Source organism: Triturus cristatus, chromosome 4_2, assembly GCF_964204655.1.
Source record: "Triturus cristatus chromosome 4_2, aTriCri1.1, whole genome shotgun sequence".
Taxonomy (NCBI): Eukaryota; Metazoa; Chordata; class Amphibia; order Caudata; family Salamandridae; genus Triturus; species Triturus cristatus.
Genome location: NC_140586.1, coordinates 97,890,728 through 97,905,347, shown reverse-complemented (window position 1 = coordinate 97,905,347; position 14,620 = coordinate 97,890,728). Strand labels below are relative to the sequence as shown.

General features: G+C 41.5%; 1 protein-coding gene across 2 annotated transcripts in view; it reads left to right on the top strand.

Annotated features, from left to right (window-relative positions):
• LOC146833089 (A.superbus venom factor 1-like) overlaps positions 1–14,620 on the top strand; it is a 271,604-nt gene that overhangs the window by 16,753 nt on the left and 240,231 nt on the right. For both annotated transcript variants that reach the window (XM_085600728.1, XM_085600727.1), the window contains 2 exons: positions 2,712–2,782; positions 12,871–12,974. In XM_085600728.1, coding sequence (XP_085456854.1) covers positions 2,712–2,782; positions 12,871–12,974 — 175 coding nt within the window. The remainder of the gene's footprint in view (positions 1–2,711; positions 2,783–12,870; positions 12,975–14,620) is intronic.

Genomic DNA, 14,620 nt, shown 5'->3' with positions numbered 1-14,620 from the left:
GTGTTTATCATAAATCAGCGTCAGATCAACCTCGGAGGCCCGTTGTGGCTCATGCTAAAACACAAACCCGTAATGAAGCAGATAATTTTACTCTCGTTGAGACCATAGCTAAAATTTTGGAGGAAAAATTGGTGCTTTTGATTAAACCTTTTGTAGACAAAATAGAAACCCTGACATTAGAGGTATCAAGGTTGGGTGGTCTTGTTGAGGGTTTGAAACAGCACATTATACCGCCAATTATACTGCCTAAGGTACCACCGAAACCTGCTCATGCTGCCCAGGACCCTCATTTAGAGGGGGGAAATTCCATTTCAACTGGCCGCATGACAATATTACAACCAGCTGGTGGTGGTACTCGAATTAACACAGATCCATTTAGTAATCAGGGTCCTATAACTATTGCACAAAAGCCTATATGTGCCAACCTCCCACCAGCTTGTGAACCATATGTGGTTATTTTGTCTAATGTTCCCCCACTTGTTCCAGGCCCTCTTAAAGCCTCGGTTGAATCTCATGATTCACTTAAGAGGAAATCAGTTGCTTGGCTAAATAAAAACTGTGGTTTCCCCACGGACTTCTCAAACCAAATACTGTCTACTAGAAGAGTTGCATGGTTAGGTAATACAAGGAAAACATGCAAGGGGGATTGCGTTATAATAAACTTCAGACATCCCCAGCATGTGGCAACTACACTCCTAAGGGCAGCCTCGCTTGCTATAGGAGGAGATGCTGTACGTGTTCACCCCTTGGGTTATTTTTACAAACATCCAGACAGATTACTCCAAGGAACAATTAAGGATAGTCCTATTCGCACTGATAATAAATCATCACATTTTGAAATCCCTATGACTAATAGATATGCAGCGTTAAGGGACTTAGATGAAAATGATTGACTCCCAGAGGCTGATATAAACAAGAGCTTAGTTACATTGCTGGCCACCCACCCTCTAGAGACTCATAGTGGTTGTGGAATCCCTGGTTTTAAAAACACGGTGGCACTGGGGGTCCCCTTTAACCCTCTGGATGAACAGCCAGAGGAAGATGGACATTTTGGAATTAAGCGGCTAGTGCAAGTAGAAGCTGGGTCTGATATCGTTTCCAAGATAAGTATAGTACAGGCAGGGATATTAGGCAATGAAACTGCCATTGAGCAAGATCTTATAAGTGTTTAGTTATGCAACTGTTGCATGGCTAAACACTTATAACGTCCCAAAGGCGAGAGCTATTGGCTATGCCAATGCTTGTTCATTTTACACCTCCTCTTAACACATGAGTGATTAGGTTTCCTGTACAAACACAGTGCGGCCCCTTTAACACAATCCCCAGGGATGTAAGGGTGACATGCAATGGACTGTGGCATGCAGATTTCACGCACAGACGAATGATGCCTCACAAGTTCATCCTCACACTCATGAGGCATAAGGAAAGGGAGTTACACTTTACATGTACAGAAAAAGAGTAAAATAAAATAAAAAGGAACGCTTGTTTAGGAAAAAAGAAATTCCAAGGTCTGGGGAGTGGCTGCTTGGAGAAGCGAGGAGAGAGCTTCCCTTCTGCTTCCAGTGGGAGGGGTGGAGGAAAGACTTCCGGCAGCTGGAGATCTTCAGCACCTGATGGCGAGTGGAGCGCTGTGGTAAAAGGGAGAGCTCTCACTGGCAGGGAGGAGGAGGTGCTTCGGCTCCCCGTGGAGAGGTTTGCACACAAGAACATACAGATGGCTACTTTTGCAGGGGACAAGGAGGCACCAGATGCAAAAGTATATTTTGCCCGGAGTACTGAAAATGACCTCACACCAGCTGCGGATGCAAATTTGTATGTTCAGGCCACGGACACAGATTAAGGGCCAGATGTACGACCAAGGAATTTGCGAGTCGCAAATTGGTATGTACTGCAGTGTCTGCAACACTCGTTGCGATTACCAATGGGGTCGCAAATTGCATTCCTCATGCATATTCATGAGGCACTCGCAATTTGCGACCCCATTGGGAATAGCTGGCCCTCCCAGGCATGGAAGCCTGCTGGGCTCATCAGACCTCCATGTCTGGGACTGCTTTAAAAAAAAGCATTTTTTTTAATGCAGCCCGTTTTCCTTAAAGGAAAATGGGATGTATTTAAAAAAACAGAAAAATGAAACGTTCTGTTTAATTTTTTAAGGGCAGGTAGTCGTCCGTGGGACCAATGCCTGCCCTTAAAAAATATTTTTAGAGCCAGTCACAAAGGGGAAGGGGTCTGTTTGCGAGTGGTTTACCACCCTTCTGTATAGGGTGGTAAACTGTGATCACAATTGTGGTCGCAAAACAGTCACACATGGAATTTGGGGTCGCTATTGGGAAGGGAACGCTCCTTCCAAATAGCGAGTCACAAATCCTATTTAGCGAGTCGCAAATAAATTGCGACTTGCTAAATAGAGTTTGTACATGGCCCTATAGGTTTTTGCATGCTCAAATGGGTCGCAAACTCGTTTGCACATGCAAAAACGGGTCGTACATCTGGCCCCAAACCCGCTGCTGCTCCATTGTATGAATTTTTACATGCTTTAACAAACAAATGTTTTTAATCTGTAAGTAATGGTGCCATTTTTTATCAAAAACTAACCTCTTTTATTATCACTCCACTCTATATCTGTCTGAGTGCCCTACTTTGCTCTGTGTGATTGCATGCCATCAAAGTGTGGAACCTGATAGCGGCATCTCTCTTTGGTTTCTCTGCAGTATATTATCGATTGTTCACCATGGGGGGCAAACTCCAACCAGTCAGCAGAACGGTCATTGTTGAATTTGAGGTAAGATGTCCACCAATCTGAGAATAACATTCAAATTTCCAGACTCTGCACCTGCTGACACATTTCTGTTGTACGTGCCCGTATGTTATAAGAATGGATATGAGTGAAAAGGGAGTCTCTGAGCTTGGTGCTGATCTGGGGTATTCTCATCAGCTCCCGTTCCTCCACTTAGTGCTTCATTAACCCCTTCAGCGCGGCGCGGATTACCTCTCTGTGCTGAAGGGTTCGAGCGCGGGCGGGGCCATGACGGAACGGTTCCGTCATCCGCACAGTGCAACCGATGCGCATGACGGAACCGTTCCGTCATGAGCATCGAAGGGGTTAAGACATGGCTGGTTCATCCTTGGGTGTCTTAAAGATGACTGCTGCAGTCTCATAAAATGTCCACTCCCTGCTCCAGGTCCTGGTACAGTGCCTGGTACACTGCCTCAAGTACATACCCGCCTCTCCATACTCTTGTACAGAATGCAAAACGTACTCACCGCGGGCTCTATTTGTTTTTATTTCCAGTGTCTCAGAAGCAGCGTTGATTTCTTCTTCCGTGCCCTTTTCTATCAAGTCAGATGCCCTTACTTCTCGCTTGTCCACTGATTATGATTTACATGCATTTCCATAGCCATGTCACATTCCTCAGACGCACTCTCAACTGTGTCCATATCCCTATCCATTGCCTTCTAGAAACTCGCGTCTCGTTGCACATGTTTGTTAAATACCTTTGCTGTACTCACATCTGGCTTCATAAATTTGCCCAGTGCCTTCAGTTTTCTCTGGCTCGACATACTTATCCGGTGCTTGATATGTATTCATATCTAGCACCATATCCTTATCCGGTACTTCAGAGGACACATATCTATGCAAGGTCCATATTTTAACACAAAATAGAATTCATGTAAAATTCAAAATGTGATACAATTGTTTTCATACAGGCTTATAAATCACTAACACCACTTACTGAGCTACACAGCAATCTAATTCGTAGTTCAAAAGCAAAATCACTCTTTTAACACATTACACCATGCTCTGCTTACATGCACCATCCCCTCCTTGATGCCTTTAATGACCTATTTGAGCATTACATTACTAACATAACCATCCCCTTAAAACTACAATGTTTAAATTCTTGCACTTCCCTGAGAAGCAGCCAAATGTGTGGTCTTTCCTATTATCCTCACACACCAAAAATCCACCGAACCCTGACAACCTGTCCCACTAACCAGCCATGAATTGGGTCCACATTTTGTAAACTGTGCAGAACCTCAATAGTAAGTGGCATCCAAAACCTCCCTTTGTCTTGCTATGTTCATTCTCCTAATCCACTCTCCTATTAAAGGAATTGATTGTGGCTTCCACCTTTGCAGTAATAGAGCACTAGCCACAGGCATTGAGATGTGGATCAGTTCTTGATTCCTTAAGGTCACTGTTGATGTAGGGTCGCCTCCAGCACCAGAGAGGAGTTGGGAACAATCTGCATTTGCAGATTCACCCCAAGTACTGATTTCCAGAATTCCAATAGGGCTGCACGGTCCTGCATTATGTGGGCCCAATTTGCTACTTCTATTGACTTGTATCTAAAGCATTGGCCTGGCAATGCTGGATTAATCTTATGCAGGAATTGGTTTTTGTAGATCAATCACTTAACATAAAACTGCATTCTCCGCCAATTGTCACCTCTCAGCACCGATAAGTTCAGTTTATTGACCTTACTCCAAAATCCTCAGGTCAACACAAATCCTTCATCTTTCTCAATTAGCGGTTTTTGGAAAATATCAGCCTCCTTTCTTCAAGCTATACATTGTTTCCAGTTGCCTTGACCTCTTTGGGACTGGAGTTTCGATTAGACAGGTGATCAGATCTGTACTCTGTAGTAGAATATTTATATCAATTGATTTTGTCTGTACAAGTAAAATATTTTATGACCACTGCAGCCAGTAATTATATCCAGTAGGTACCATTATTTTGGACAAAGTTTTCCACCTAGCTCCTATGATAAAATCTGCCAGTTTCCAAAAACCCTTTGCCCTCCATTTTAATAAAGTGGTATGAGCAGTACTTTCCCTTTGACCCTACAGCAATTCAGACAAGCTTGTTGCCACATTTATATAGTGGATAGAATAACTTTCATAAAACTGTGGTTGCCCTTTAAAAAACACACTGTAGAATTTTATATCAAATTTTCGTGTGGGATTTAGTCAATCTTTAATTGTCAAATATATTATTTTCTTTAAAAAACATATTTATCAGGTCATTCTCAAAAATCAGATTTGGTCCAGGCAAGATTTGAAATCTAAATCCATATTGTGCGAAATAAGCATAACAATATTATTTCAAGTTAGGAAGAGCTAATTCACCTTCTTCCATGCTTTTATATAAAGTGCTGAATGCGAATCGGACACTAATTCCTCACCAAATAAAGGATGAGAACATGGATTCCGTTTAATTAAAAAATGCAGCTTTCAACACACAAGATACAGCTGAGAAGAAAAAGTTAAAAAAGGGGGGAATCGCCATCTTTATCAATGCAACTCTCCCCAGCAAAGAAAGGGGAAGTGACTTCCAAAGTGTTAACAACACTTTTACTTTAGACAACAGAGGTCAGGTCTATAGTTAAAATCATACCAAATTTTTGAATTCTCTGTACAACTGACCCCATGAAAGCGTTTAGGTTTGTTATGAACACCGCCTTGCAATTCTGGCAATAGAATATCTGTCCCAGTATTCCACAAGATAAATTCAGTTTTAGTTTTGTTCATTTTGTAGCCTCCAAGTGCTAGGGACCCTTCTGGACTGCGTTGGGTCACTACAGTCCGCAGAGTGTTATCTGCATTGAGGAGGGAGGGGAGACTGGACAACAGCGCATAAAGTGCGTATCACTCTTCCGCCATGGTGAATGTGCTCAGGATGCACACGGGCCAAGGGCGGCTCCGTCTTTGACCGTCATTGACTGGAGGAGGCCAGACCAGGCCCCCCTTCATGGGTTCCTGCCTTTTGTCACTTCCCAAGCTCAACTTACTCTGGGAATGACTGATTGTGGGAACTTTCCAGTACCTATTTTGTATGTAACCTTGAATCTTAGTTCTTTTTGCAACCATTGAGGGGGTAGCTTTGTTTGCAAGAATGTAGGATTATATGATTGGCTTTTGACCAGTGCCAGAGCGCAAGGCATCAACATGGGCAAGTGCAAGTTGGGGACGTCTAATTCCAACAAAATCAATAACTCCACTTTGTATGGTTTTATTGAGTGGACTGTTATCTTAAAAGTACATTTCAGGAATTGGACTTAACTGATTTTTATCTCAATCCTTCCAACTTGCCCCAGCAAGCAAAATATATTATTAAAACAGCTTCTTAAATAGAGTGTGTGCAAAGCATATACAGTTGCTGAATCAGCTGAGTTCTTGAAGTCATCTGACTGTTGGTAAGTTAATTACGGAACCTCAACCTTATCTTATTTTATTTACAAACCCCCAACATAGATTTGATCTGATTAAGTTCCGCTTGGCCTTAATTCATTTTCTGGTTGCCTTCCTGCAGCAATGCGGATGGGCAAATAATCTTCCATTGTGCCCATGCCATAATATGACAAAACAAAGCACTCTGCACTTTACCTTGTTTTGTGCCCTGTATAAAACAGAGATAGAAAGATTTCTGTTACCTCTATTGAGGGCTCATTGCCCCGTCTCTTATATTGAAGGCTTACGGTTTCTTCTTTCTCTGGATTCTCCTGATATCTCTTACTGTGTCCTCAATTTTATTAAAGGAGCAATCACAGTCAGGAAGAGGTATGGATAACAGGGAGAGTTTGTGTTTTAAAGTCAGTCTAATATAATAAATTGTAATTATTTAATTTTAAGACAATCTTAAAGGACAACTGTTTTAACCAAAATGATTTTATATGAACCATACTAATTGTGATACTGATATCTGTTTAACTGTGTTATAAGGTCTGTAAATCAAATAAAGCTTGTTTAACTTGACTTGACTTGACTTGAGTTGACGGTGGGTGTTATAGAGAAAGAAATACTGCTTGCTCACAGTAGATAGCCTCCATGTGCTTGAAACTCAGAGAAAATCTCAAACACTCTTCCTAGAGTAGAATACCAGCATTATGTTGTCCCTATAGAGCTTCATACAATCCATCTGTGGCACAGGTGTTCGACTCATCCCATAATTTTTAATGGCAATAACCAGAGGCTCAATAAAGAATGTAAAAAGGACTGGAGACAAAGGGAACCTCTGTCTCGTCCCTCGTCGCAACTCTCAGCATCCCTGCTTGTGATGCATTAATAATTACTTTTGCTTCTGCATTTTCGTACATTCTCCGTATGAGCCTCGTGATCTGTGAGGGGAAACTAAATCTCTTAAAAATGCTAAAAAGCATCTCCGATGGCAAGAGGTCAAAGGTCTTCTCTTCGCCCAATAAAAAAATAGTTGCTGGGATTTGATTAACAGATACAAAATCTAGAGCCTCCCCAAAATAATGTTTGTTCATTAATAGTTGATGTCCAGCAACAAAACCATTCTGATCCGTGTGTATCAAGTTAGAGGCCACTTTGTTAAATTTATTTGCCAACAGCTTCATAGATATTTTATATCCGAGTCCAGCAATGTTATGGGATGATATTAATTCAGTCTTCTGCATTTTTGCTTTTTTTTTAAACTGGCCAAGTTACCAGAATTATAAGAGGATGGTATTTGCCCTCCTCTTAAGATAAAATTTGCCATAAACAGCAGATATTCACAAAAAAATAAAGAAAAAACAGCAGATATTCACTTGATACATTCAAAAATTACTTATAAAACGTGTGTGGAAAACAGTCAGGACCACATACCTTACTATTTGCAAATTATGGGCAACCTCCTCCAGCTCTGCCTTACTAAAGGGGTTAACCATACTCCACCTATTTTCCTCAGAGAGTATCAACATGCCCAGTCTCCCTAAAAATACTTCTAGCGCCCCCTTATCAACTATATGATTATGAATCTAATTCTGACTATAATGTTCAAGGAAGGCCTCATTTTTTTTTCAATCGCGTTATGGTGTAACCCAGTCAGTTGACCTTTTAAGGAGTGAATAGTCTTAGCTATTTTCTCTCGAGCTTGCCAGGCCATAAGCATCCCCGCGATATTGCTCTGTTCATAATTGTTTTGCATGTATGTAGAGTTCTTTACTTCAGATGACTTATATCCAGCTCCATAGCCTTATCAAGTGCCTCAGATGTACTCACATCTGGCAGAATATCGTTGCCAGTTTCACAGATGTACTTACATCTACCTCAATATTCTAGTTGGGATCCACAAGAGTTCTCCATTATGACTTCCTTTCCATATCCAGTTTTTTCAAATAAACGTCTAAAGTGATGCATTTGAAACTTCCTCCGGTATGCTCACTTTTCACAGATTTCTTTACCCAATGACCCCAGGATTATGGAATTTGATCAAGTATCAAACTTGGTTCCTAACAGCCCACGTTTGTGTACACATTAGCTGGTACCTAGCCCATCTCATTGTCAGTAGTATGTAGATAATGGTGCGAATCAAACCTGAAACAATTGCAGTAAACAGCTGTAGGTAAGCACTAATTAATTTATTGGAGCAAATAAAATAAATTACCTTGTGTGCTTCAATTTTGTCTTGTTTCAATGCTAGCCTAACAATAGGGAGCCAAAGGGGAAAGAAAAAGACTGGGTCGTCCCCCACTCAAAACAGTTTTCCAACAAACAAAGAGCCAATCTATTCAGTACAGGACTATTTTATACACTGTGTAACAAAAGGACTCGAGAGGTATCGGATTAACCTCTTCAAAACCAACCCCTGTTTAGCTGAAACTATGGGGTGGATTCCCAATTTACCAGGTACTGTACTAATTTTAAAAAAAGGTTGCACAGGAACCCTAAGTCCATGCAGCAGTCACTGTGTTCAAAAGCAATTTTTTATATATTTTTTATATATATAAAGAAGTGTGTGATGAAAATAGTTCACTCACAGGGATATAGCACCCCACACCGTGAAATATCAGTGAAAAAACAGTGAGAAGAAAAAATATGTGGCGAGCAAGGAGGCGCCTCACGTGCGCAACACCTTAGCGGGCTGACACTGGTTAGATCATCAACAGTACTGCCACGTTTCTCATCATAGGTTGCCACCTTGCTCAAAGAAAATTGAAAAATTTGACCAACAACAAAAAGGTGAAAGTATGTAAACAACACACACCGTAGTCCTGAATTAAAACTGATAGAGAACCATGGCCATCATAATTTTATTCTTTTGCTCATGGGTCAATTCAAAAGTAAAAAGTGCTGTATTATAACAGACAGGAAGTCAAAAAGCCGACATGTTTCATTGCCTTACTGTTACGGCAATTTATTCAGGGCAACAGGACTCCATTCACCTTATCAGCACATTTGCATTTGCAATGAACTACTAGTGACCGTTGTTAGCTCAGGTTTTTCATACCAGCTCGACAGCGTGTCAGACAGGAACCATAAATTTTGCAGTGGTCCTGTACTTCTACTGTGGGCATTCGCACAGTTCTCACGTCCCGAGCTTCGTCTCAGTTGTTTCAATGCTAACCATTTCAGTGCCCCAATCTCCTCTTCAAGTGGAAGTGAGGTGCATAAGTTGACTACTATTAAAATAAAATCACCCCTTTTTTCAGTGAGATATTGCTTAGTTGACTTATGAAATAATTGTACTTAAGAAATTATACTTGCAATTATAAGGTAAATTGACATTTTCTCAAGTGTTTGATGAATCATGCATCCAAAACCAAAATGCTTGGTGTTATACAAAATATTAATTATTTTGAACATGCGACAATACACCAGTTTTCATTGCCTGGTATTGACAGGACACAGTGTATGATTTGTGCATTTTCCCAAACTGGATGTCGTGGCAGTAAAATATAGGTTCCTCTACAATCCAGATGTTCTTGCCTCTTTTCTCATAGTTATTCTAATAAATTCCTTTTTTGTGCCGTCTCATTATGACGACCTCTGTACACTTAGCTATCTTCTTTGGAAGTGCCAGCTCTTGTCTGAAATTCTTTTGTCCATTTGATTTTTATTGTACTTGAAGTTTCCTAGATTCCTAAGTGTGGTACCTTCCAGTACATCTAGTGCAGGGTTATGTGCTTAGTGATAAAACCGACATTTAGGTATGAGAGATGTACATTTTAGCTCCTCCTGGCCAAGAGTGGGTGGCAACTGCAAAAAAAGAAAAACATTTCAGCGGCAATTTCTGAACAACTTGAAAGCCTCTTATTTTTGTTTGAAAACATGATTCAGTTGTCATGGGAACAAAAGTACCTCTTGTGCAAGGACGGTTTGTAGTGCAGTGACGTAAGTTAATGACAATATTTTCCTCATCATAGATCTTAATCCTGGAACTTCCATTTTTTTTAGGTAGCTGTAAAAGTGAGCCTTTGAAAAAATGAATCTTTAAATCTTTGAATTCTACAAAAGAACTCTTGCTTTACGAATAATTAGCACCAGAGTGAGGGACGTTGAGACTACCTTTCGTGAGCCCTCTGCGCTCTCTTCTGAACAGGAGTATTGATGTCCAAAGCTGTCTTGATGAAGGCAGGCCAGCTCAATTAAGAACAACCAGGATATATTTTTTTAAAACGCCTTAAATATTGAAAAGCAAAAGAATTCATTAGTGCGGAAATGGATCAATGAAATGCCTCGGTTTGTAAAACTGAAAATTGCAGGTCCTACCAAACTTCGGTTTTGTGTATTCTTCATTGAAAGTTTTCCCAGAAAATTACACCTGCGTTCCTGCTCCACTCTGTTAGGAAAAGAAAGTGAAAAGTTTGTATCAAGGCTGAAAACAGCTCTGGTCTAATTCCACTCAAGATAAGACGAATAGAACCCCATTACGAGCTGCATTGTTAATAATGAAATGTGCAGTAATTGGAAGAATTTTATGCCTCTGCGTTACCCTTGTAACGCGGAGTTCCAGACAAATTCCGCCACTTGCTGCGTGGTGTCCTTTTTTTTCCGCATAGCTCCAGAAATGCGAAAGAAAGCAAGATTTGGTGTCTGCAAACGCAGTCCGTTGCGGTGAGTGGGCTGCTTCTCAGGTAGATTTGCTGCCATTCAAGTGAGTTTTTCCACTTGAGCGACAGCAAAATCAACTCGAATGGCTGCATGCTCTTGTACAATGCGTGATGCAGTTCACGCTGATTTTCCAACAATGCTCGCGCTACTGATGCAAAATTGCAGTGTGAGCAGTGCAACATGCATATTGCTGCCCATTGGCGGAACTCCGCAGAATCTCGCAGAGTTTTTATGGTACTCTGCGGAATTCTGCGGTGTGAAACTGCATGAGTTACACCCAACCCTATTAATAAAGTACATAACACAATTACGAGGTTTGTGATATATATCAGCAGGTCAAATTTACAATATTTTATTAGGGGGATATTGCCCGGTATGTACAGGAACATGTGGATTTTGAGGTGATATGCACCAAAATCCACGTTATTCACCAAAAACTCATATATGGGTTATTTATCGCACCAATAAATTCCCACTCAACTGAGATGGATTTTACCACGTGCAATAAACAGCAAAACTATTACCCGGCTACTTGTAATGAGGACCACAGCCTTATTTTCAGAAAAACATTAATGCAAAATCTGACAAATACCAGTTGTTTCCTCCCTTAGCAGTATTAATATCTGTATAATATCTATTTAGCCCATCATACTGCGTAACTGTGAAAAAATTAGCATAAAACCACCAGGGAAAAATGTTACTTATGTTCAGGGCCGGACTGGCTGTAGCAGTGGGCCACCAGGGTGGGGGCCGGTTTTGGACCCCTAGGGGAGGGGCGTTTGTTGTTACCGGAGTCTGGTTTTGCCGCTTATCAGCCCCCTGTAACAAAAGCAGCAGCTGTATTTTCCACTTGCACCCCCCCACCCTTGCGGCCGGCCTGAGTAAATTGTCAGGGCCAGGTTGCGTTCCCAGTCCAGCCATGCTTATGTTAACAGGCTGTTTTTGCTCTTTAATCTACACTATATTGTCCTTTCACATAGATGAAAGCTCGACTCCTATAAATTCTGTGGAACCTGTAATCAGTACAATATGTAAAAAATAGGTCGAAATACTTTGCGCTGTCCCAGTACTGAAACTATAACTCTTCTATAACTTCATAACTGTTCCATAAAAGCCACCCAGTCTTAGATAACTGGTGTACTGTCAGGGGTGGTGGACTTACGGTAAATTAATGAAAGACTACTATGGTACCATGTAGCGTAGACCTTCAGGGAAATGGAAGCAAATGAATCCTACATTTTTGAAGCTCACTTTCTAGCCTACATGCACACTCAGTGTGATAGGGAGACCACCGCTGCTCAGATACTGATGATGTACTCCCACATGGGTGGATGTAATGCCCATCAGCTTAAAAGGTATTATGTGAATGGCCATTGAAATGTTTCTCCACAAAACTAGCTCCTCCCATGGTGGATCCTGACACTTTGGTAGACAAACTATAGCCATTCCCACCGACAGTGCTATGGAGGGGTTTCAAGCACATTTATTGGCTAAGGTTTACAGTCTCAGAACATAGTGAATGGGAAATACTCCAACCAAACTCAAAATTTGGCTGTCAGTCTTTTACTATGCCTCTCTGAAAATGAGTGTGTGAATTCAAGACCAAGTGTTTGATGGCTCAGTGGACAAAGACATCCACTGATGGAATCTGTATTGAGTTGGGTAACAATATACACCTGCTATACAGTGACAAGATGCCCCTTGGGTGAATGTGTTCTTTACAAATACACGTTGTGTTATGTTATAGAACATAAACATGTTCTCCCTTCTGAAGTAACCTCAAGAAGGAGGGTCATGTAGGGAGCTGATCTACCTGGCCCTCATTCTTTTACCACCAAGAAGGTGAACTCTTCAATAAGAATTGACAGTCCTTTGAGCAACCACTGCAGAAACATGTAAAAGAATCAAAGAGACTTAATCCCAAAGGTTATCAAGGTCATCGTGTGCTGCCAAAGCAGCAGTTGTAAACGTATTATATTTTGAGACCCCAGTAGCAGGCTCTCTTAATGTGTAAGACATATTTCTCCGCAGACTCCTGAAGGTATCATTGTGAAGCGAGACCTGATCGATCCAACTGGTCCTAACAGCGGTGGTGGCATATTGTCACAGTCCCACAAATTACCTGAAATAATCAAGTAAGTGTACCGCTACCTGCCTTTAGAAGTAAGTATATAAACTAAAAATACAAGTCCTGAGTATACAGCTATCCAATGAGCTTCTCTAGTTGCAGTAAAAGGCCTATCCTTCCTGGCATTGAATACAGATCAGGGGAAATGTGCTGTCTGAGTGCAGGCATACATTTGCAACCGCAGTGAGACGTTGCTGCACTGAAAGGTGAACAAGAGGCACATCAGTCTGTGTGTCTTTCAAACAAAGGACCTGGCAGATCTTTGAGTATGGGTCCGGTATCCCCCCACGGGCAGGTGCAATGAGTGGCTGAAACCACCAGTGGGGATACCTGGTGGGGCTCCTGGTCCTCCAACCCGACTTTGGGACTTTCAGAATGAGTACACTGTCTCTTCACAACTTTGCATGTGCCCACAATAAGTGCAACTCCCAAAATCCCTGCAACCCCATTTGTAATATGGGTGCAGGGGAAATGTGTTACCTCATTTCCATGGGCCACTCAGCATGAACATGAAGTAATTGCCACTTGGGATCATTCCAGCATGATACATTTTTACAAAGGCACTATGTATGCATCTGCAGTCTTCCATGCTTCCAAAGTGCCTGAGGTGCAAAAGGCAAGTGCAACACCGGCTGCAGCCTCTGGTCAAGTTGTTTATTATTGTCCCTAAATGGTATCCTTAGCCCTCTAGGACCTCCAAGTGGGTAAATCTTTTTTCTTGAAAGGAGTGAAACTATAAGGCCTTTCATCTGTGTATTATTAAGTAAGAAAAGGGAACCAGCAAAGAGGGAAGGGCTATTACTTCTGCTCAAATAACCACACAACCACAATTACATCATCTCTTGCACCCACAAACCCTGTGCCTAGATTGATTGAGGTCTCTACCTTTGGTGCTTGTCCGTAATGACACAGCTCAGCTAAAAGAATGGAATAGACTGTGCCCATAATAATTATCATGGTTCATATTGATGGAGGCATCTTCTTAAATCAATAATTTAGTTTGTTGTAACCCCAGAGACAAAAGCAACACCTTCCATTTAGAGTGACAGGATTAGCAACGCAATGGAGAATATGCCAGAGCGAGGTCAATCCTTCGACTTCAGATTGAATCAGTGGCAGAGTGGAAAGACAGCAAGATACTCCTGCACCCACAAGCAGATATCCTTGATTCTAATGTACCCTCAAATAACTTGCCTGAGGCATGGTCACTGCTCCCTCTAACCACATCTTGGTCCTGCTTTCTGACAGGCGGGTTCTTTCTTCTTATGTAGTTTTGAGGAGGGCATGCTCGATTTAAACTTAATCGAAACCTAGGTATCGTCAGATACACAATCAGGAGCCCCTGTAGGCGTTCAGGTGGTGAACGGTGGGCAGTGGGGTTCTTGTATTGCCAGAGGTTGCAGGTTTTGATAAGCTTGTGTGAGAAATTGACCACTTTGCCTCTGCAAATTTCAGGAAAGTGTACAGCAAACAATGCACTTGCCATTGCATTTTCAGTATATAGAGAGACCATAGAAATGGACATGTGAGGAGGAACAAAAAATACAAGTTAACTTTTCCATAATTTGTTGTGTAGAATATTTTGCTGAACTTACACCCTGCCTATTTGACTTTCTTGTGCATGAATTTTAACCGAAAACACAATCATTTCCT